Below are 21,261 nucleotides of genomic sequence, written 5' to 3' on the forward strand. Positions count from 1 at the left end.
TGAAGACCCAGGGAATTAGAATATCCCCTACAAAGCTGAAGTTGTCTTTCTCTAATGGTCCAAACCCGTTCTTGTTTTGGGCTACAAAATGCCCACCATTAGCAGAAACCCCAAGCTTTTTAGCATGCCTACCATCCAAGAGCCCTCAGGATACAGCCTGGGCTTGCCTCCTGCTGACCTCTTATGGCTCAGGCATGCTCGATAACTCACCATTTCCCAAACATGATTCTGCCTTTTTTGCCTTTGTGCTTCTACACCTAGTGAACACATAACTTGACTGTCGACCCTTGTCCCTGAATCCCGCCAGGTGCTGTCAGAGCACTCCGGAAATGCTGCAAGTACTCCATGTTACACTGGATTCCAGCTCATTGTCTGTCTCTTCCCTCACCCCCAAGGGTAAGCATTGTGCTCCTTTCATCTCTGTACCATAACCAGGAAGAAACCAGGCTGACACTGTTCTTATAAGAGGGGACTAAGGCTCCAGGGCTGCGCAGAGTCCTTTTTTCAGGACTTCAACTGTTTCTTTTTTTTTTTTTTCCTTGGCCAAGGCTGGGTTTGAACCCACCACCTCTGGCATATGGAGCCGGCGCCCTACTCCTTTGAGCCACAGGGGCCGCCCAACTTCAACTGTTTCTGACAGAGCCTGACTCCTTGGGTCCTCTGGAGCCCAAGAAGATAGTGTGCAGGTAACAATTTCACGACTTCCAGTCTGGTCACTGGACAGGGTGGCCTGGAAAGAATCAAGGGCAGCAACACAAGTCATGTGGGATAATCTATTTTAATGAAACTTGCTATGTATATATTTACAAAAAAAAAAAAAAAAAGAAAAAGAAAAACAGATATTACAGCTTAATAAAAAGTACAACTCAGTACTGTGGGCTGGAGGTGGGATACCCACCAGGCAGCACGCCCACCCTAATGTGCCATCTGCAGACCTGGAGAAAGGATGGGGAGGAGACAGCAGGTCAGCCCAGAGATCCTCGTCCTCCTCCTCAGGGGCTCAGTGTAATTTGATCCCAACATTCAACCCTTCATGTCCTTCTTCCTAGTCAGGAAGGTGGTTGGGTCAGGGGGTAAGGAGCAGAGAGAGGTACAGGGTGGCAAAAGTGGGAGAGGGACCTGAAGAAGGGCAAATTAGGGTGGGTAATTAGGGAGTTAAACAGGAGCAGAAAGCTTCTATTTATAATCCCAGAATCTGGCAACGGTAAGGAAGGAGGAGGAAATGGAGAAGGGGGGGAATTTATTTCTCTCTCTCTTCTGGATAATTCCACTACTTTATGTTAATCCCAGTCTGAGACAGGCTCAGAGAGTTCCAGTGACAAACTACTGGTTTGTGTCCCAGTGGGACAAAATGACTTAGGAAGTACATGGCAGAGCTGGCAGGAAAACCTGGGGTCCTCCTCAGTAAGACACAGCGCTGGGCTCTCGGGGAGTAATGAAAAGGATGTCGGCTTTGGCATTGATGCAGTACGTGACGATGAGAGAGAAGACAAGGATGCCGAAGCCCACCATCAGGGTGATGAACTGTAAGGGCAGAGAGGGAGAAGGTGTTCTCAGGACTCGGTGCAGTTTGGGGTTACTATTGGGGGTTGGGAGCCAGGACACTGCAACTCTGATACTGGCTCCAAGCACCAAGCATGGGACAATCATGGGCAATACCTCCCCAACCTGTGATTTTCTCTCCCCATTTGAAAAGAGAAGTAGAGGATCTCTGTTCTTGCTTCCACCTGGTATCATTTACTCAACATCTTGAAAGTAGAATCACATAGTTGTGATTCTCCCATGGCACTGGCATTACTGACTTACAGGCTTAATAGAGAGAAGAATGCCAGTTGGGGTCAGGGCTGTGGAGGAGCTTCTAGGATCCACAGAATGAACACATACTCAAACTATCTGTGAAGAAAGGCCTTCTAATGGGACTCGCTGGCTGACCAGGGAGATTTGCAGTAGGTTTTGGAGGCAAATCTGGGGCAAATGGGAGATGGAAGGGGATATGAGACAAAAGACCACAGAAAGAAGTCCAACAGATCACTACCTCCTCCCCTTCTACCCCAACGCACCTCAAGCTCTTTACTGGCGATTAGAAATATCCGGGCACGGATGTCTTTCCAGCGGCTCTCGGTCCATGTAGAGTATTCAGTAGAGCTCCACTGACTCAGCTCAAAGGCAGGGGACAAGGCCCTGGCTAATCGTGTAGTGGAACGCACACAGTGGGGGAGCCGGTCCGTCTTGTTGGAATTCAAAGGGCCTTGAACCCATGAGTACTCATAAAGCTGCACAGGAAGATGGGCCCACACACAGGGCTGAGGTGATCCTCTTCTCACTCGCTTCTTTACCCTTTGTCAGCACCGTGCTCTAACCAACTGAGCTGACTGGCTGCTGTCCCTTTACCCTTTAGGGGGTTCATTTTCACCCAGGCCACTGCCTCTTCAGTACTCAAGGTCTGAGGGCTACATCACTTTACCTCTCCATACCAATTCCCTGAGTCCAATTGAACCCAGGAGAATCTCCAACTTTCCCAAAGGAAAGGGGCCCCAGGGCATCTCCAACACCCATGACCACTCACGTCCTTGTTTTCATTTGGGACTGTAGTTGGATCCTGGCACTGCTCTTGGGTAAGGTTGATCACCTTGCCAGTCAAATTTGCCAAGGCATACTGTACAACGTAAGTGGTGTTGGTGGGGCTGGAGACAGCAATGTAATGTTGAAGAGGCCCATCACCTGATTACAGACCAAAGGGAAGGGAGGATTTGGTAGGTGGAAGGTGGGGAGAGTAGGCAGACATAGGAAAAGCCCATAATTGGCAGGAGCCAGAAGACCGGAAGAGAGGTTAAAAGGATCCAACAAAGAAAAGGAAAGGAAAATGGGGAAGAGAAAATAGAAAAAAATATAAAAAATTAAACCAAAATGAAGACTTTTTCTCTATTAATTTCATTAGTTAAGAGTCCCATTCCCACCCCAGATGCTTACCCAAGTAGGACCTTAGGTCCTGCCTGATGATAGACTGGAACCATGTGTTGTTGGCTCTAACCAGAAAGCCATAGAGCAGGCGGGTAACCTAGGACGGGAACATCGAGAAGAGAAAGAAAACCCTTGGGGCAAGTCCAGGGAAAGAATTACCAGTGGAGAGTCAGTGAGGAGACAGGAACCAGACTGTCCAGACAGGCTGTGGTTGGGAGGCAGCTCATAAGGATGCAGATGAGGCCACCCTAGAGCTTGCTGCAGCAGCAGGCATCCTCAGTGGCATGAATAGGAACACTGAATTCCAAGGTCTGGGACACTAGGCAAGGGACTAAAGGATGGGGAGCTGCTTGTGTAAACTGAGGGTAGGGCCCATATGCTCTTACCGTATAGGGATCAGCCTGAACTGTGTCGGTGAAGTTGGTTCCTCCCGCAAGCTTGTACAGTGCACGTCCTAGCACCGTGGCCACATCTGCCAAAGCCTGTGGTAGGTAAGGGGGTGCCAAGTGATCCACATTTTCTGTCCTCAAACTTGAGAATTCTAACCATCCTCACTATGCTCCCCATGCTCCTGCCCAGCCCGGCTCAGTGCTACCTTGGCAGTGTCTGGCACAAAGTTCAGATCCTCTTCAGGGCTCAGCCATTCAGGATAGTGTACATTGATGTTCTCAGCAGTGTCATAAATGCTCTGGTAATACCTGCAAGGAAGTAGCATAAGTCTTAGCCACATGCAGCCAGGGCCTCTTCTTCTCCCCCTCAAATGGCCTCAAGTAGGAACTCAGTGTCCCCCTTCTCATCATCCAGGGAAAACAGGTGATTGGAAATCAGGGTCCAATCAGGGTGTAAAGAAGAAGTGTGGGGCGGCGCCTGTGGCTCAACGGGTAGGGCGCCGGTCCCATATGCCGGAGGTGGCGGGTTCAAGCCCAGCCGCGGCCAAAAAAAAAAAAAAAAAAAAAAAGAAGAAGTGTGGAGAATGGGGAGGTGGGGGTGAGGATGGGAATGCTTCGGGAAATACAAGGACTTGCCTGACAGATGAGGCAGAAAAGGTAAGTGAGCTCAGATATTTAAACATAGAAGAGACTCTTCCATATCATTTGGACTAAAGATATGGGGGTGTGGCTAAGATGATTTTCAGAGAACTCTGCCACACATCATCAGAGCAACTGTGCAGGGTTCCAAAGAACACTTATATCAGTGGGCAATGGAAACAGAGGCAGGACTAGGAGGCATTAGGATCAGGACTAATCAGGATCAGACACAAGGACACACTACATCAAACTGCCATGAAGATGCATGGGGAGCCTCAAGGAGACAGATCTTAAAAGAGAGGCTAAAAGAGCCTTCAAAATCAGTAAATCCTTGCCACCCAGAGTCAAGTCAGCCACACCAAGGTGCTATTGGCTAGGGTCCGAGAACCAGAGCTCAGGCATTTTCACTCAGAAACTCATTTGGCCCCATAGCCCCATGCAGACTGAGGACTTATAAATTCAGCCTGAGTAAGATGTCTCCTGTTATCTGAGGCCTTGGCAGGGGTAGTTTCAGGGCTCCCAGGACCACTGACTGTATGTGAGGAACAGCGCCTTGCTTCTTCCTCCGTACACCCCTCAGGGGCAGGAGACACATTTATCCTCACATTGAACTGTATGTACCTACCACATTGCAAGAACACTATGTGGCACGGGGAGATGACAGGAGAGGACGGCTGTTTGCCCTGACTCAGAAAGCCCCACCGGCCTTCCCATGAGCTTATTTGAGATGATGCCCTCTGCTGGCAGCCCCAGGGAACTCAGGCTCTGGAGAGCATGGGAGAAGCAGGACCACAGCAGACCACCCTGCTAGGAAAGGATGAGGCCAAGGATGGTTTTCTAAGATGAACATAAAGTCACATTAGAGGATTGGTCTGATGTGAACAGGCCACTGAGCAAAGAATGTAAAGTGACCTAAGATTTTGGAGGGAGTGGTGTGGGAAAAGAGGAGAACAGTGACTTTCCCTTAGAATACAGAAAAGACTCTTTAAGAATGAAGAGGGAGCTGAGTGTGGCAGCTCACATCTATAATCCCAGCACTCTGGGAGGCCAAGGTGGGTGGATTGCTCGAGTTCAGGAGTTCGAGACCAGCCTGAGCAAGGAGAGCCTGTTGCTACTAAAAATATAAAAATTAACGAGGCATTGTAGCAGTTGCCTGTAGTTTCAGCTTGGCTCACTCTTGGCTGAGGCAAGAGGATAGCTTGAGCCCAAGAGTTTGAGGTTGCTGTGAGTATGATACCACGACATCTACCTGGGGCAACAAAGTGAGACTCTGTCTCAAAACAAACAAACAAACAAAAAAAAAAAAATGAAGAGGGTGTAGGGCCAAATGATGCTCACTTGTTGTGGAAGTTAGCAGAGTGGTCAGCCAGAACGACACCAGAGATGTTTCGAGCCCGAAGAAATCGCTGCAGAGAAGATGGTGGGAGAGGCTGGGACTGACTTGGCCTCCTGAGGATGACAGCAGGGACGCCAGCACCACTCTGCTCCAGGGTGGCCAGGAGCTCCTCCACCTGAGGGGAAGAGGGAGATTAGCCGATGGGAGCCTGGGGGATGGGAAGCAGGTGGTTTCTCTTAGGCCTGAAAAGTTCTATACTTCAAGTCCCCTGTGCGAGGAGCTGCCCTGCATGCTTCTAGACCTATATGCCTCAAGCTTTTTGGGACTAAGGCCCTCTGAATTTCCTACTGATCTCATCATTTTTTAGGTTTAGGACTCTGGGGCACCAAGAAGAGCCCTATGTTTACATATTTATAGATAAATTCCATTGTCCTCAGGACTATGCCTTATCTTCAGTGGATGCTTTGCTTCTTTGCTGCGCAGAACTGAGGGGAGCACATGATAACAGAAAACTTTGTGCTGAATGCCACATAGGGAACCCACTCTATAAGTGATGGGAGTCCAGAGCAGGGTGACACTGAAGGCTAGAAAGCAGAAAGATGACCACCTGGGAAAAAGCAGGCCTAAAGCTATACCTAGCTGGACCTAGAGAAGAGGGAGGGTCTTGCCCCAGCAGTGAGGAAAGTGAAAGACAATTTGGGTAGGGAGTCTGACACAGCTAGGCCTAGGGTAGGACAGCCTTGACAACTGGATCCATGGCACAACAAGGAGAAAAGGGAGCTAATCACTTGCCTGTCCTTAACAGGCAGTGGTAATTTGCTAGGCACCAAATTATCAGAGAACTTACCCATCCCAGGGAACCAATGGAACACCACTGAGCTCCTGATTTTTTCCAGCAAGGCATAACGGCTATAGTGTTCATCCTTTAGCCAACACCCAATCTAATCCTGCCTCTTATCTCATAGTCCCTGAGGGGTTGGTGGAAATAGGGCAGGATTAGGGTCCATTTGAGCTGCTAAAACAGGAAATGAGGAGAGATGCTCAGGTTACCTGGCTCTGCACAGTCTTATTTTTCTGAGACATGGGATCTGTGTGCATCCAAAGCTCTAGTGAAGTTCTTAAGGCCACCTGGGGGGAGGATGAAGAAGCAACAGTGTTAATCAGTCTCCTGTTCTGGCTCATGCCTGGGGGAAAGGAAGAAAAGAATGAGGTGGTGGTATCTGCAGCGAGGACAATAGATCAGAGTGGAAGCTTTAGGCAGGAAAGTAGTGGAGGACACAACATACACACCTGTCCCAGCTCCACGAATGAGTCAATGTTCTCTAACTGCACAGGAAACTTGCCCTTCTCCATGTCGTAGACCATTCTTGAGCTGCCAATGTAGTCGAAAGTTTCCTGAGGGGAAGATATGGGTGGGAAAGGGAATTGAGGTCCCAAAGGGTTAGAAAAGCCTCAAGGAAGAGCAGGTCATCAAAGCTGGAGGCAAGAAGGCCACTGTCTTAGGTCTTCTCAATTGCTGGTTGGCTGACACAGTCATGTGACTTTATACTCCTTCCAGCTGTGACTCTCCCTCCTGTATCACAGGACTTCTCAAGCCCAGAAATGGGGAAAGCAACCTTAGTAAAGGCCTAAGGCAGACAACAGCTATTACATGACTGCTTCCTAACTCTTCCCAATCTCCTCTAACTCAGTCACGGCTGCTGTTTCTTTATTCTAGGGCCAGGTTATAGTGCCAGTGGGTAGAGGCAGGAGCCTTGGGGCTCCTGGTGTAAGCCGCAGAAAAGGAGTCCAGGGAATTAAAGTAAACGGATGCTGCAAATAGATCTTAGCAGTGAGCAAGAGCAGGGGTTGATAACACACTGATTCAGGGTATAGAAGCTTCCTAAAAATGAAGAATCCAAGGGGAGACACATGTAGACACATCCAAAAGCCTTGAGCCTATTCATAACTTAGGTCAAGAGTCAAGGTCTTCCCAACTAATAGCCACTCCCCTTTTACCATCCTCCTCTTTCCCTGCCATCCCACCCAGCCAAAAAACCCTTACTTACCCCTTGGAAGAAGACAAACATGACGTTGCGGGGCAGGGTGGTCACATCGGGTGCCTTTTGCAAAGCTTCAGCTGCAGCCAACTGGGTGACGAAGGAGGCAACAGCACTTTCAGCGCCTGGAGCCACATTCCAGAAAAAGGAACGACTGTCCAGCTGGGTACAGCAGAAGAAAAGACACACTTTAAAACTAGCCCTAAGCCTCCATTCCTATTCCAGCAAAGAGAATATATGTGTCCTGGGGCAATAAGGACAACCTGAGAGTCCCACAGTCCAGATTCCTCCCCATTTAAAGCTCCCCAACATAGCAACTCTGAAATCTGATATGCCAGAGAGAAGCCTGCCAGCTCTTTCTGTGCCAGCCCTGCCCATCTTGATCAGAGGCCAACACTTACCCGGGTGGCAGCAACTACAACCCTGTCATCGGATTTTAATGTCCCAGATGTATTTATAGGCTTTAGCATGCTCCATACATTGTAGTCAGACAGGGGGTCACAGACGATTTCTAAGCAGGACATAAACAGTGAGAAAACAACAGAACTAAGGGAAAGGGCAGCTAAAGCAGGCATGGAAGACTTCTTTGACCAGTGCCCCCCCAGGATTTGTGAGTCATAGTTTCTTCCGCCAACCGGTCCAGGTTGGTTTCTCTGCCACCATCCACTTTAGAAACAAGCTGCCTAAATTATTCAGAATTGTTTCCACTCTCCACCCAATGCTCTTTGCCAGATCCTTCCTCCCTCCCAGGCTCCCTCCCAGCCCTCAAACACACCCGGCAGGGCTTGGCTCTGCTCTACCTGGGTTGATGCTGAAGGTGCTCTGGATGGAACTACGGCGCATGCAGGTGGCAGTGCTGACCACAGCGTGCATGTGTGAGAAGAGCTGCATGGCGCACAGTGGGAAGTTCGGTGCAGAGCCATTCTGACTCAGGTTGTGATCCTGGTAGCACTGGAAGGAGAGGAGGACCCCACTGAGATGGGAGCTGTGGAGGCCCTCCTTTACTTCCCAGAAAGAGGAGGGTCCCAGCAACATCCTCAAGCCACTCCGTTTTGAGAGACATCTGTCCCTGAACTATAGTTGTCCTGGTACAACCACAGGATCTATCAGGTCAAAGAGAAAAACTCATCAAGAGGTGCAAAGGGGCACAGACTCAATGGCAGATGGGAGCAGATGAAAGTACCTCATCCCAGGGCCTCCCTCAATGGGAGAAGATGAAAAGTACCCAATCCCAGGGCCAGGTGCAGTAGCTCATGCCTGTAATCGTAGCACTCTGGGAGGCCAAGGCAGGTGGATTGCCTGAGCTCACAGATTCAAGACCAGCCTGAGCCAGAGCAAGATCTTGTCTCTAAAAATAGCCATGCATTGTGGAAGGCACCTGTAGTCCCAGCTACTCGGAAGGCTAAGGCAAGAGTATTGCTTAAGCCCAAGAATTTGAGGTTGCTGTGAGCTATGATGCCAAAGGACTCTACCAAGGGTGACAAAGTGAGATTCTGTCTCAAAAAATAAATAAATAAATAAATAAAATAGAAAGAAAGTATCCCACCTAAGTGGCCTGGCTCAATTGGAGCTTCAGCCACTGAATAAGATTCAGTGTGATTTGACATAAAGAGCACTGGAATAGAGGTACAAAATCAGATGCAAGACAGCCTGCACATCAACTCATTACGTGATTTGGAAAAATCTTGTAACTGCTCTTTAGGTCCAAATGAAAAAAATTAGACTAGAATTAAAACATACTAGAGCTAAAAAGAACCTCAGAAATTTTACCAAACTAACTCTCTTGATTCCTAACCAAATGCTTTTTACCATACTAGTGGTCCTTAACCAGAGCTGTATGCCTTGCTTCACCCTATTCTTTCAAATATCCTTACTTTCTCCCAGTCTAAAAGCCATTAGTGCTGTGATAATAGGCAAAAGAGAAATAAACCTCTGGGTTCTTTTTGGAGCAACTGTCTTCAGAAGCTACCCTAGTAAAATGAGCCTCCCTCTGCATGGGAGGAGAGCCTAAAAAACATTCTTCAGTTTCTAACTGGAATTGCAAGGAGCTGACAGAGTCATTACCTGCTTGATGACCCTGGTTTCATTTTCATCTTCAAGAAGGAAGATGGGGAAACTAAAGTCTTCATAAGCCAAGCCATTGCCCAGGGAGTTCCACTGTATTTCTCCACAGTGAGCAAACTCTGACCCATAGGAGTTGGAGTAAACACCTGAAGGAGAGGACAGGGGTAGAGAAGTGGGGTGTGTGGGTGACAGGTTATTGGGACACTAAGCACTTAGGGACAAGGTAAGAGAAAGATTACACCATTATAGGGTTGGGACTAAGAGTTCAAAAAGAGGGCTTAGCACCTGTAACTTAGTAGCTAGGGCGCCAGCCATCTACACCAGAGCTGGCGGGTTTGACCTGCCAAACAACAATGACAACTACAACCAAAAAAATAAATGAGTGCTGTGGTGGGTGCCTGTAGTCCCAGCTACTTGGGAAGCTGAGGCAAGAGAATTGTTTAAGCCGAAGAGTTTGAGGTTGCTGTGAGCTGTGACGCCAGGGCACTCTACCCAGGGCAACATAGTGAGACTCTGCCTCAAAAAAAAAAAAAAAAAAAAAAGAGTTCAAAAAGAGGTGGTGACTCAAAGCAGCAGGCATGTATTTACCACCATCCACACTAAAATAGAGAGACACAGACACTCAGACTTCCTTCTGAGTCTGGACTATACAACCCTAGGTGTCAGGGAGCCCTAGGCTGGCAGATTAGGGATCTGAGCACGTGGAAAAAGGGCATAATAGAAAATAAGCAAAGGAAGAGGAAGCAGAAGAGGGAAGGGATGAGTGGCAACTACAAGGAAGCACTATCTTCTGTTTGGGAGTTCGTAGTTGATACTGTAAACAGACACACGTAAACACCCTTCAAAGACACAAGACTGAAGCAACCAATGAGACTTGGGTGACAGTAGGCTCTACTGATTGTTTGGGGCTCTTACCAAACCCATCATTTGGGCACTGCACACTAGGTGAGAAGCCTGAGGCAGGAATGGGCTTGGACAGGGACACTGCAAGACCAGCAATTCGGCTGGTTCTTCCCTTCAGCTTCTCCATTAAATGCCTGGAATAGGGAAGGAATGGCATGATGGAAAACAGAAAGGTATCAGACAGCCTGACATCCTGCCCTCCAGGACAAATGGCAATGAGGGGAATTCCCATCCCATGGGAATGAGACTGTTGACTCATTTCTTCTTTTTTCAGTTTTAACTTCTGAGTCTGGACTATACAACCCAATCTGAGCTCAAGGCTTAATTTCATCTACCTTGTCCCTGAGTGACCCTGGGGACTCTCCCTCCCTGGGGGTTCTTACTCACTAGATCTCCATTTTTAAGGCCCTCAGGATGATTCCCCTTGATGGTACCCTCTTCCTTCTGAGGACTACCCCTGACCAGACCAGGGTAGCCAAGAGAAGTTTTCACCAAGTGTGAGGACTATTCACCAAATCTTTCCCTGTCTGGATGTGCTGTTCTAGCAAAAACATCTAGTTCTTACCCAGTAAAGAGATTGCCCTCCAGCAGAACCATGTAAGGGGGGTTGGGGCCATCAGTCAGTACCCACTGCAGGTCCTCTTCTTTCTCCACTACATGGATAACCCCTGTGTCTCCGCTAATTGAAGCTGCCAGGACAGAATGAGACAAGTTAAAGCCCGCACAGTTGACAATGCCAACTTTGCCTCACTGATCCTGCAAATCTGTTATTTCAAAGACACAATATATTTGGGTAAATATAGGTACCTTTGGATTTGAACTGAACAGCTGAATTTCCCCAGCTCCACCTGAAGGTTGTCAGGAGGGAATGGAGGACAAAAGAGCCCAGGAAGACTCATTAAACACTTGCTCATTAAATGACAGAAAGGCTCTATGAACTTCATTTTCCTGCCCTCTTCCCCCAACCTCATTTAGCCACATATATAAGATTCTAGAACAGTAAACACCAAAGTTTTCAAACCTGTATTTCATCCAGGAAATGCCAGGCTCTAGATCTCTAGCTCGGAGTTCTAGCTTTGAATCTTCCTTTGTGAAAACATATGTGTAGATTCCCTTGGCCTCAGTAGCCTTCCTGGATCGCCATTCCTTTGCCCTATTTGGGAATGACTTTACTTGCTTCTGGCCAATTTTAGGTGAGGTTAATCAAGAACTCTGAGGTCTGTAGAACAGAGCTTCCCAATTTACAGGCCTTGAATGGATTAGAGATGTGCCTAATCCATTCCTCTTATTCCTGGGTCCTAGGGTTTCCAGTGTCCCTAGGTTGGTCACCTCCAGCCAGGAGCAAACTTATCACTTACTCCAGGAAGACCCTGCAAGTATCACCCATTTCCCTATGTGCCAGGAGGCTGAACAAATAATGCTTTCTATGTGTTTCATGATTTGACAAACATTGGGAAGCACTGCTCTAGAATATGAATGATCAATAGTCCAGAATGCCTTGAATTCTACGTAATTTGAGGCATTAGGTAATACCTCTCAAATCCCTAGTGATTCACATAGGGATATCCCAGGGTCTCCCTGTGAGTCTCCTCTCCACAGAAAATTTGCTGTGTTAGTCATAAATAATTTTAGACTAGTAGTTCTCAGCCCTGGCTGTGTGTCAGAATAACTTTGGGGTTTTAAATAATACAGATGCTTGGGCTTTAAGTAGGATATACTAAATTAAAATCAGTAAAGGCAGGGGCCAGTCATATGTACATTTTTTCCCTATGAGATCTGGAGAAATCTAGACATGGAGGCCTTGTCTCCAACATTCAACTATGTCTTATATATAGTAAATACTTAGTAAGTTCATGTCAATAATAATAATAAAATATGGAGAAAAAGCAGAGTCTGGAACAACTTAAGATCCAGATACCAAGGCTGGGCGTGGTGGCTCACCTACCACTCTGGGCAGCAGAAGTGGGTGGATCACTTGAGGTTAGGAGTTTGAGACCAGCCTGAGCAAGAGCAAGACCCCTGTCTCTACTAAAAAAGAAAAATTATCCAGGCATCACAAAAATAGAAAAATCAGCCAGGCATTGTGGTAGGTGCCTGTAGTCCCAGCTACTTGGGAGGCTGAGGCAGGAGGATCACTTGAGCCCAAGAGTTTGAGGTAGCTGTTAGGTTGACGCGATGGCATTTCAGTCTGGACAACAGAGTGAGAGTTTGTCTCAAAAAAAGATCCAAGCTGGGCAGGGTGGCTCATGCCTGTAATCCTAACACTCTGGGAGGCCAAAGTGGGTGGATTGATTGAACTCAGGAGTTTGAGACCAGCTTGCGCAAAAACAAGACCCCATCTCTACTAAAAATAGAAAAACTAGATGGGTGTTGTGGCAGGCACCCGTAGTCTTAGCTACTTGAGAGCTTGAGCCCAGGAGTTTGAGGTTGCTGTGAGGTATGATGATGCCATGGCACTCTACCCAGGACAACAGAGTGAGACTCTGTCTCAAAAAAAAACCAAAAACTGGCAGCACTCATAGCTCAGTGGTAGTGCGCCAGCCACATACACCGAGTCTGGCGGGTTCGAACTTGGCCCAGGCCAGCTAAACAACAATGACAACTGCAACAAAAAAATAGCCAGGCTGTGTGGCGGGCGCCTGTGGTCCTAGCTACTAGGGAGGCTGAGGCAAGAGAATTGCTTAAGCACAAGAGTTTGAGGTTGCTGTGAGCTGTGATGCCCTCACAAGGGCGACATAGTGAGACTCTGTCTCAAAAATAAAACAAAACAAAAAAAGAACCAGATACCAACGGAATTTCTAAGTAAAACAAACCCCAACAATTCTGACATAGTATTTAAGTCATGAGAAAGGGAAAGCTAGAATGGTAAACAAAAAATATATAATTTCAGTTCCAGGGAGAAGGAAAGAAGCAATGATACTAGACTAAAAAAAAAAAAAAAAAAAACCTGGATTCTAATCTGGATTCTAAGTAGTGACTGTATATAGTCTTTAGTAATTTGCTTATTTTTTCTGGACCTTCAATAAGAAGATGATTTCCTACCCCTATTGATGTCATATCAGAGGACAGATCTAAAAAGGAAAGAACAAGGAAAAAGAAACCATACATAGCTCCCAATGAAAACTTTAAAGGGTCTAACAGAAACGGCATTATAATCAGAAATCAAATACGGTTTTCACCTTACCTTTATCATGTTAGCAATCCTAATTAAAGAGGGAGCCTGCTCAGAACACACAGATATGATAAAGTAAGACTTATAAATAAGCAAGTTGGGCCAGGCAAGGTGGCTCAAGGCTATAATCCCAGCACTCTGGGAGGCCAAGGTGGGTAGACAGCTTGAGCTCAGGAGTTCAAGACTAGCCTGAGCAAGAGCAAGACCCTGTCTCAAAAATAAATAAATAAATAAATAACTGGGCATTGTGGCAGGTGCCTGTGGTCCCAGCTACTTGGGATACTGAGGCAAGAGAATTGCTTAAGCCCAAGGGTTTGAGGTTGCTGAGAGCTATAATGCCACGACACTCTACCAAGGGTGACAAAGTGAGACTTTGTCTCAGAAAAAAAAAAAAAAAAAAAGGTTGAACAGGAAACAAGATCCTAATGAGGAAGTGGTCATAGTCCAGCTTCTCCCTTCTTGTTTCTCTGTATTGGCCTTTGGCTTTATCTCTAGAGGCTCCTGCTTTGCTTCGCACAGAACTATTCTAAGAACACAGCAAAATGGCTCATTCCCAAAGGGGATTTCTAGTTCTAGAAGAATGGAACCTAGTTCTAAAAGAAGGGAGTCTGGGTCTTTTGTAGTTATAGAAAAGTTGCAGCACCCAACAATAAAAAAAAAAAAAAAAAAAAAAAGAAGTTGCAGCAAAACTGGCTCTTAGCCTACACTGGACATAGTTCTCTTCCACCCATAAAACCAGTATGGAAACTAAGTCTAACAAACACCTTATTTGAGGCTATCTGGAACCAATCAACCTATTTCCAGTGCTTTATGTAGCAAGGACATGGGAAAACTGACATACAGTATAGCTCAGGGAAGGATGGGTAGAAGAGCAGTAACTGCCTCTGAGCAAATCTTTTACTTGCCAGTGTTTCAGCTTTTTCCTACCAAATTGGAAGGTTTCAAGCAATTGCACAGTACTGCTGAGACCACATAATTTACTCAGCATTATCAATAAACATCTATTAAAAGGCAGTTTGGCTTTCAGCTTTGAACAAGACTATAGGCGTTAAGTTGAATTCAGATGTTATCAAGTTGATGATGAAGAAGCCAAGACCGGACCTTAAACTTTCTGCTTACCTCTAAATCTACACCCTGACAGTACTACTCCCCCTGGAAAGACAAAAACTGAAGATAGCAGGTCAGCCTTCAGCTCACAACTTTTTCCCCCTCTCAATAATTTCTATAGGTTTTAGAACCATGGCGCTATGGTATCTTATTTTGGAACACATTTATAACGCACAAAGACAGGCTCGGCGCCTGTAGCTCAGTAGCTAGGGTGCCAGCCACATACACCAGAGCTGGTGGGTTCAAATCCAGCCCAGACCCGCCAAACAACGACAACTATAACCAAAAAGCAGCCAGTCATTATGGCAGGTGCTTGTAGTCCTAGCTACTTGGGAGGCTAAGGCAAGAGAATCACTTAAGCCCAAGTGTTTGAGGTTGCTGTGAGCTGTGATGCCACAGTACTCTACTGAAGGCAACAAAATGAGACTCTGTCTCAAAAAATAAATAAATAAAGTATAAAGATAAATTTGAATGCTTCACTAATTCCTTTTGCAACTATTTGGCATTTTCAATGCCTTTTTTTCAAATAGTTCATTGCCTTTAAGAAGCCCGACTGTTTCCGAAAAAAATCACTCAGCCTGCAGGAGATAACTGGACTCTATGGAACACAACTTCTTTCATTTCAGAAAACAGTATAGCAGGTGATTAAGAGTCCTGGCTTAGAACTTGTGCCACAAGGTTTTAAATTCTGGCTTCCTTACCAGTATGATCTTGGGAAACACACTCAATTTCTCTAAGTCTTACTTATATCATTTGTAAAATGACAATAATAATAAGACCTACTTTATGGGGGGGGGGTTGCAGGGTTAAATGAAATGCACTTGTGAGTTAATTGTGGGGTGGGAGAAATAAAATGAGATGCATATGTCAAACTCTTGTTATCCAGCATTTACTAAAAGTTATTCTTGCTGGCAGTCCTATAGTTACAAACATGGACTTACAAATAATTTATACTTATGAACAGTAGCTATTACAGGTAATGGGTAAATGTACCTGTTCCAACTTACATACAAATTCAACTTAAGAACAAACCTACAGAACCTATCTCATTTGTTACCCCTGGACTAACTGTATTTATTTTCTTGCATGTTTTGACAGATGGTTCTCTATTACCTCCTACTCACATAGTCTAATTTGAGTGCTAAGACTCCTAAGCAGGACATGGATCTCTCTTAATATCTAGGGCACAGACTGAAATACCAATGTCCACAAGCATGCATCCCAACTTCAACTCACACTGGCAGCCAATCTGATGGGTAGCATTGAGCAGACGAACACAGGGAGCCGTTTTATTTAAGGGAATATAGATCTTCCTTTCCACTGAGTTTCCCCTGCACAAACCTGATTGGAAGATAAAAAGTATTAGAAAAAATTGAGATACAAGTATCAGCTTCTATTACAGCATTAGTTCCATGTATGCCTTGGGTAAATCATTTAATATTATACTGTCTAAAATGGAATTAATGTCCATTCTTCTCGCTTATTGGGCACATTATTAGAACCCATAAATGCTCTACAAAGCACTCACCTATGTGCCTCAAAGGGTTATTACTAAGTCCACTGAAGAGCAAATGACAGTGAAGCTAAGAGAGAAAACTTGATCTGTCAAAGTTAAGTGTGTGACCTTAGATGTGCCAGATTCTGGTTGCATTGGTGACCATACTTCTGCTTTTCTATCCCGTAAATGTATATTACTAATTAGTTAAGAAAAAGTGCTAGTTTAAAGACTTAGATTACAACAATACAAACTTTCTGAGACATTTTTTCCAAGAGTGTGAATAGAATTGGAAGAAACCTTATGGTATGATGTTAATTTAACATCAGTAAGTTAGTTGTGTGTGTCCACAGTGTGAGGCAGCTATAGTTTCTCTATTGGGGAATCTTTAAACACAATATGAATTTATAGGAGGGCATTGTCATAGTTATATATAGGCACGTTTGCATTTTAGAGCTCAACCAACTACAAAGTCATATACCAAAAAATAAACGCGTGTAAGCAAACACTTAAGTACATTATAAAATGTCTAAAATTCCTTGAATTGTTACTTAGTGATCTTAACAGTCCAGAGTACCCAGATCTTACCTTACTCTCGCTTTACTGATGAAAGGAACTAAGGTAGAGTCACAGGGATGTGAGTTTATGGTGGAATCAACAGAGGAAGAAATGAGCACTATACCTTTTAAGTGCTGCATAGCACCCAGAGAAAGGGTCTGCTTTCATCCCCAAAAGTCTATATACGGAGAAGAAAGCTGAACTTTCACACCTGTTCCTTTAGATTGTGGGTGGGGTGGCTGGGGCTGTGGGGAAAATGAGGCACCAGGACTAACAGACTTGAGAGTCAGGCTGGAAGGCGACAGACACGACGTACTTCTGGGGAGAAGGGACCCCTCAAGTCCAAGCAGAGGGGGAACTTCTGTTGCGGGAACGAAAGAGAAGGAGGATTTACAGGGTGGGGGGACAGAGGAGCAGAAGGGACCACAAGGGAGACGGCGGCGCTCACGGCTGGGTAGATTCCGAGAATTACCCTCACTGAACAAACCTCACGGGCATGGAGACCTCACCTGCCAGTAGGACGCAGAAAGACAGGCGAAGAAGACCCCGACTTCCCGGGTCAGCCCCAGAGCCGCCCCCAGCCGTGGCCATCTTGCCTCTCAGCTGAGCGGAAGCCTGGGTTTCCCTCCCGTCAGATAGCGGCCTCTCTAGGCTGCCACCGACGCAGTCTCTATGGCCCGAAGCGCCAGAGACCGGAAGTTCGTTTCCCCAGGAGCTTCCGGGAGCCGCGGCCCAGAGTCGTTGACGTGGAAGCATCCGAAGGCAGCGAGGAGTGGCAGGCCTACTATTAGTACGTCGGATTCCGAGGCCTGAAGGATGCTAACCAAATTTGAGACCAAGAGCGCGCGAGTCAAAGGTAGTGAAGAAGAGAAAAGGGAACCTGGAGGTTTGATGTCGGGGCAGGGGCGACATAAGGGAAGAGAGAATGGGCAGACGTGCCGCCGCATCGGGCCATCGACGGACCCACTAATATTACTAATTAAGAAAAAGTGCTAGTTTAAAGACTAGCACTAGTCTAATATTATAACTAATATATAATAATATAACTAATATTACTAATTAGTTAAGAAAAGGTGCTAGTTTAAGACTAAAGACGGGAGGGAGAGAGTTTAGGCCTGGCGGGCAGTTGTCCTTCTCTTCTTTGGCGTGTCCTGGCGCTTTTATTTACCTATAATGCGGTTCCTGCACCGCTAGGGATTCTTTAACTATGCCCGCTCCCTATTCCTTCTCTATTTCACTTTTGGGGGCCGTGTTCTCGCTTTTTTATTCTTCTTTTCCAAAGACCCCGTGACCCCTTGGCTTTTTCCAACCATTTTTTTTTTTTCCTCTTAAGACTTTACAAGCAAAGAGAGTGTGGCTGTTAGTGGAGTGGATCTAGGGATCGAGTCTGTCACAGGCACCTGAGTCCAGCAGCTTTTTCGGAGATGAGCACAGGCTACCTCAATTTAAGGAGATTGGCCGCACCATCTCAACAGCCAGTGCCTCCCTTGGACTTTATTTTCTACCTGGAAATAGGCGATTGAGGCTTGTAACCCCAATAAAGTCTGAGCTTGATAGAATTGTCAGATAAAATACAGGACATATGGACTTGTTATAACCCTTTGAGGCACATTTAAATTTCAGACAAAACAGCGGATACTTTTTTAGTATTGTTCGTTGTTTAAGTGAAATTCAAATATTACTGGCCATTTTGAATTTTTATTTGCTATGTATGGCAACTCTAGAACTGGAGTATGGTGGATGGGGATACAGGGTAAAAGACTGAGATCTCAATAGTAGTCTTTCAGAATTGTTAGAATAGGAAAGCCAGAGAAGTAAGGTCTCCTGAGACCTGGAAAAAATATATCTGGAATATTTAGTAAGATGCAGCATCTCAAGCAAAGTGGTTAGGAACTTGGTCTTCAGAGTCAGATGGGTTTGCTTTATAATCCATTAACAAGCTGAATGACCTTGCGGGACTTACTTAAAATCTAAATCTCCTATGTCCTCCTCTGTAAAGTGTGAGTATTATTCTCTTTTAGAGAGAATTAAAATGAGAAAGAATATGGAAAGTATTAATGGTGCTTGGTGTGTAAATTCATTAGTTCAAAAAATGAAGGCCATTATTAAAGTAAGAATATGTTTTGAGCAGTTTCTAATGCTCATGGGAATATTAATCATGAAGGTTGAGTACCATTAAGAATTTATTTTATTGGGCGGCCTGTGGCTCAGTGAGTAGGGTGCTGGCCCTATATACCGAGGGTGGTGGATTCAAACTCAGCCCAGCCAAACTGCAACAACAAAAAAAAGAATTCTTTTTATTTTTGTTGAGACAGAGTTTCACTTTGTGGCCTTTGGTAGAGTGCAGTGGCATTATAGCTCACAGCAACTTCCAACTCTTTTTTTTTTTTTTTTTTTTTTTTTTTTTTGTAGAGACGAGGTCTCACTCTGGCTCAGGCTGGTCTTGAACTCCTGAGCTCAGGGCAGTCCACCCACCTCGGCCTCCCAGAGTGCTAGGATTATAGGCGTGAGCCACCTCTCCCGGGCGTTAAGAATTTGTGTGGTCAGGCATGGTGGTTTATGCCTGTAATCCCATTGCTTTGGGAGGCCAAGGCAAGAGGATTTCTTGAGCCTGAGGAGTTTGAGATCAGCCTGGGCAACGTAGTGAAACCTCATCTGTCCAAAAAGTAAGAAAACTAGCCGGGTATGGTGGTGCACACCTATAGTCCCAGCTCCTGGGGAGGCTAAGGCAGGAAACTCACTTGAACCCAAGAGTTCAAATTTACAGTGAGCTATGATTGTGCTGCTGCATTCTAGCTTGGGTGACAGAGTGAAACTCTATCTCTAATAAATAAATAAAAGAATTTCTGGGACCTGGATAGTTGACATGGGTCTTCATAATCCTTGAGTTTTCTCATCTCCTAATTTCTTGGGCATAAGAGAAAGATAAAGATGTCAGGCCAGGAAGGCTATGTTAACCAGTGTGATGAAAATATGTCAAATTGTACATAAAACCAGTGTATGGTGCCCCATGATTGCATTAATGTACACAGCTATGATTTAATAAAAAAAAGAAGTCAGAATATTTGAGAGTTAATATTAATTAATGAGTATTTTAATATATCACAATAATTTTTTAAAAAGAGGAGAAAATAGATAATTTAGAAGAAATGTAAATGTTCAATAAATAATGAAGACATCTCACTAATCATGAAAGAAATGTAAAAAAAAGTGATAATTTTTTGGAGGTCTTATTTTAGTAAAAGATAATAGCAAATAACTGGTAACATTCTGTGTTCGCCAATGTATGCAAAAGGGTTACCTCCATAAACCTGGCAGGATTGTACAGTATTCCTACAGTTAACAGTATTTACTGAAATATTAAATGCACATCCTCTACCCTGAGCAATTCCACTTTGAGGCCTTTAGCCTAAAGCAGTAATGCAAATAGGTTTAGAGTACGTGTAGCAGTATCTTCAGTAGGCTTCTTCTGATTGGCCAAAAATTAGGAGGAATTTTTATTTATTTATTTTTTTTTAGAGACAGAGTCTTGTTTTGTCACCCTCGGTAGAGTGCTGTGGCATTATAGCTCACAGCAACCTCCAGCTCTTGGGCTTAGGCAGTTCTCTTGCCTCAGCCTCCCGAGTAGCTGGGACTACAGGTGCCTGCCACAACATCAGGCTATTTTTTTTGTTGCAGTTTGGCCGAGCCAGGTTCTAACCCTCCACCCTTGGTATATGGGGCCAGTACCCTACTCACTGAGCCACAGGCGGTGCCCTGGGGGTGGGAGGTGCAATTTAAATGCCTGTCAGAATAATATAAATGTGATCCATTTGTACCTTGTAGTTGTTAAAAATTGAGGCTACACATGTACTTATATGTAGTTAAATGTAATGAGATCCATATCGTATCATTAGGTGAAAAAAAAAGTTTGCAGTACATTGTAGTGAGATTCCCATTTTCTTACAATAATACAATAATAATAACTACATTAAAAATCTGAAAGGTTGTACTCCAGACTGTTAATAGTTGTTACCTATGGGAACTTTCATTTCCATTTATGATGGAGTAACAAAGATCACATTTTCCTTTCCATCTTAAGCAGCTGAGCAAAATGTTTGAAATAAGGGTTTTCAGATATTGGACAACAGACAGTACAGGAAAGTGATTCTTGACAGAAGGGAAATAAATAAGGCAAGTCCAACGATTGTCTTAGGTTACTGCCTAGGGAGAGTTTCCAGGTTACAGTGAATAGAGAGAGAAAAGCCCTTTGATCTTTCTGAGGAGACTGGAGTTTGAGGAAGTAAGATAGCTATAATTGGGCGGCGCCTGTGGCTCAAGGAATAGGGTGCCGGCCCCATATGCTGGAGATTCAAACCCAGCCCCAGCCAAAAGCTGCAAAAAAAAAAGATAGCTATAATTTGCTGAGCAAAATACTGGACAAGAGGATGCTGCTTAGAGCAATGGAGATCTGCAGGGGTACCCTTAGGCCAGTGTTTTTCGATCTTTTTTTATCTCACAGCACATTTGGACCTTACAGTTAAATTATGTTGATCAAAAAAAAAAAGAATATACTTAATGTGCTTCGAACTTCTTTCAAAAATAATTAATGATCTTTA

The 21,261-nt window shown here is 45.0% G+C and overlaps 2 protein-coding genes across 4 annotated transcripts in view; one reads left to right on the top strand and one right to left on the bottom strand.

Moving 5' to 3' along the window:
• Positions 1–764: 764 nt before the first annotated feature.
• Positions 765–17,342, bottom strand: NCSTN (nicastrin). Of its 2 annotated transcripts, XR_008382970.1 has the most exons (18): positions 17,173–17,342; positions 15,847–15,951; positions 10,897–11,020; positions 10,344–10,465; positions 9,429–9,574; positions 8,165–8,315; positions 7,766–7,875; positions 7,374–7,526; positions 6,616–6,720; positions 6,376–6,453; positions 5,328–5,500; positions 3,557–3,659; positions 3,348–3,443; positions 2,971–3,058; positions 2,567–2,721; positions 2,061–2,273; positions 1,807–1,965; positions 1,417–1,524 (listed from the first exon to the last, which is right to left on the bottom strand). XR_008382970.1 is itself a non-coding variant. In XM_053604508.1 (17 exons), the coding sequence occupies exons 1-17, from the start codon at positions 17,252–17,254 to the stop codon at positions 1,402–1,404; spliced, it is 2,127 nt and encodes a 708-aa protein (XP_053460483.1). In that variant the 5' UTR covers positions 17,255–17,342; the 3' UTR covers positions 765–1,401. The 2 variants fall into 2 exon arrangements, 1 of the variants encoding a protein (XP_053460483.1); XM_053604508.1 differs by lacking the exon at positions 1,807–1,965 and having other exon boundaries at positions 765–1,524.
• The window catches only part of COPA (COPI coat complex subunit alpha), a 48,009-nt gene continuing 44,084 nt past the window's right edge, over positions 17,337–21,261 (top strand). Inside the window, exon 1 of one of the 2 annotated variants that reach the window (XM_053604505.1) lies at positions 17,337–17,519. In XM_053604505.1, the coding sequence (XP_053460480.1) occupies positions 17,480–17,519 (40 nt within the window). In that variant the 5' untranslated portion in view covers positions 17,337–17,479. The remainder of the gene's footprint in view (positions 17,520–21,261) is intronic. The other variant, XM_053604506.1, reaches the window with a different exon arrangement.

Source organism: Nycticebus coucang, chromosome 10 (assembly GCF_027406575.1).
Source record: "Nycticebus coucang isolate mNycCou1 chromosome 10, mNycCou1.pri, whole genome shotgun sequence".
NCBI lineage: Eukaryota > Metazoa > Chordata > Mammalia > Primates > Lorisidae > Nycticebus > Nycticebus coucang.

Coding starts and splice junctions, on each gene's coding strand:
- NCSTN (XM_053604508.1), bottom strand. CDS start 17,254: ATGGCCACGGCTGGGGGCGGCTCTGGGGCTGACCCGGGAAGTCGGGGT. Junction 10,466..10,896: donor GAGGGCAATCTCTTTACTGG/GTAAGAACTAGA, acceptor TCCCTATTCCAG/GCATTTAATGGAGAAGCTGA. Junction 5,501..6,375: donor ATAAGACTGTGCAGAGCCAG/GTAACCTGAGCA, acceptor TCTTCCCCTCAG/GTGGAGGAGCTCCTGGCCAC.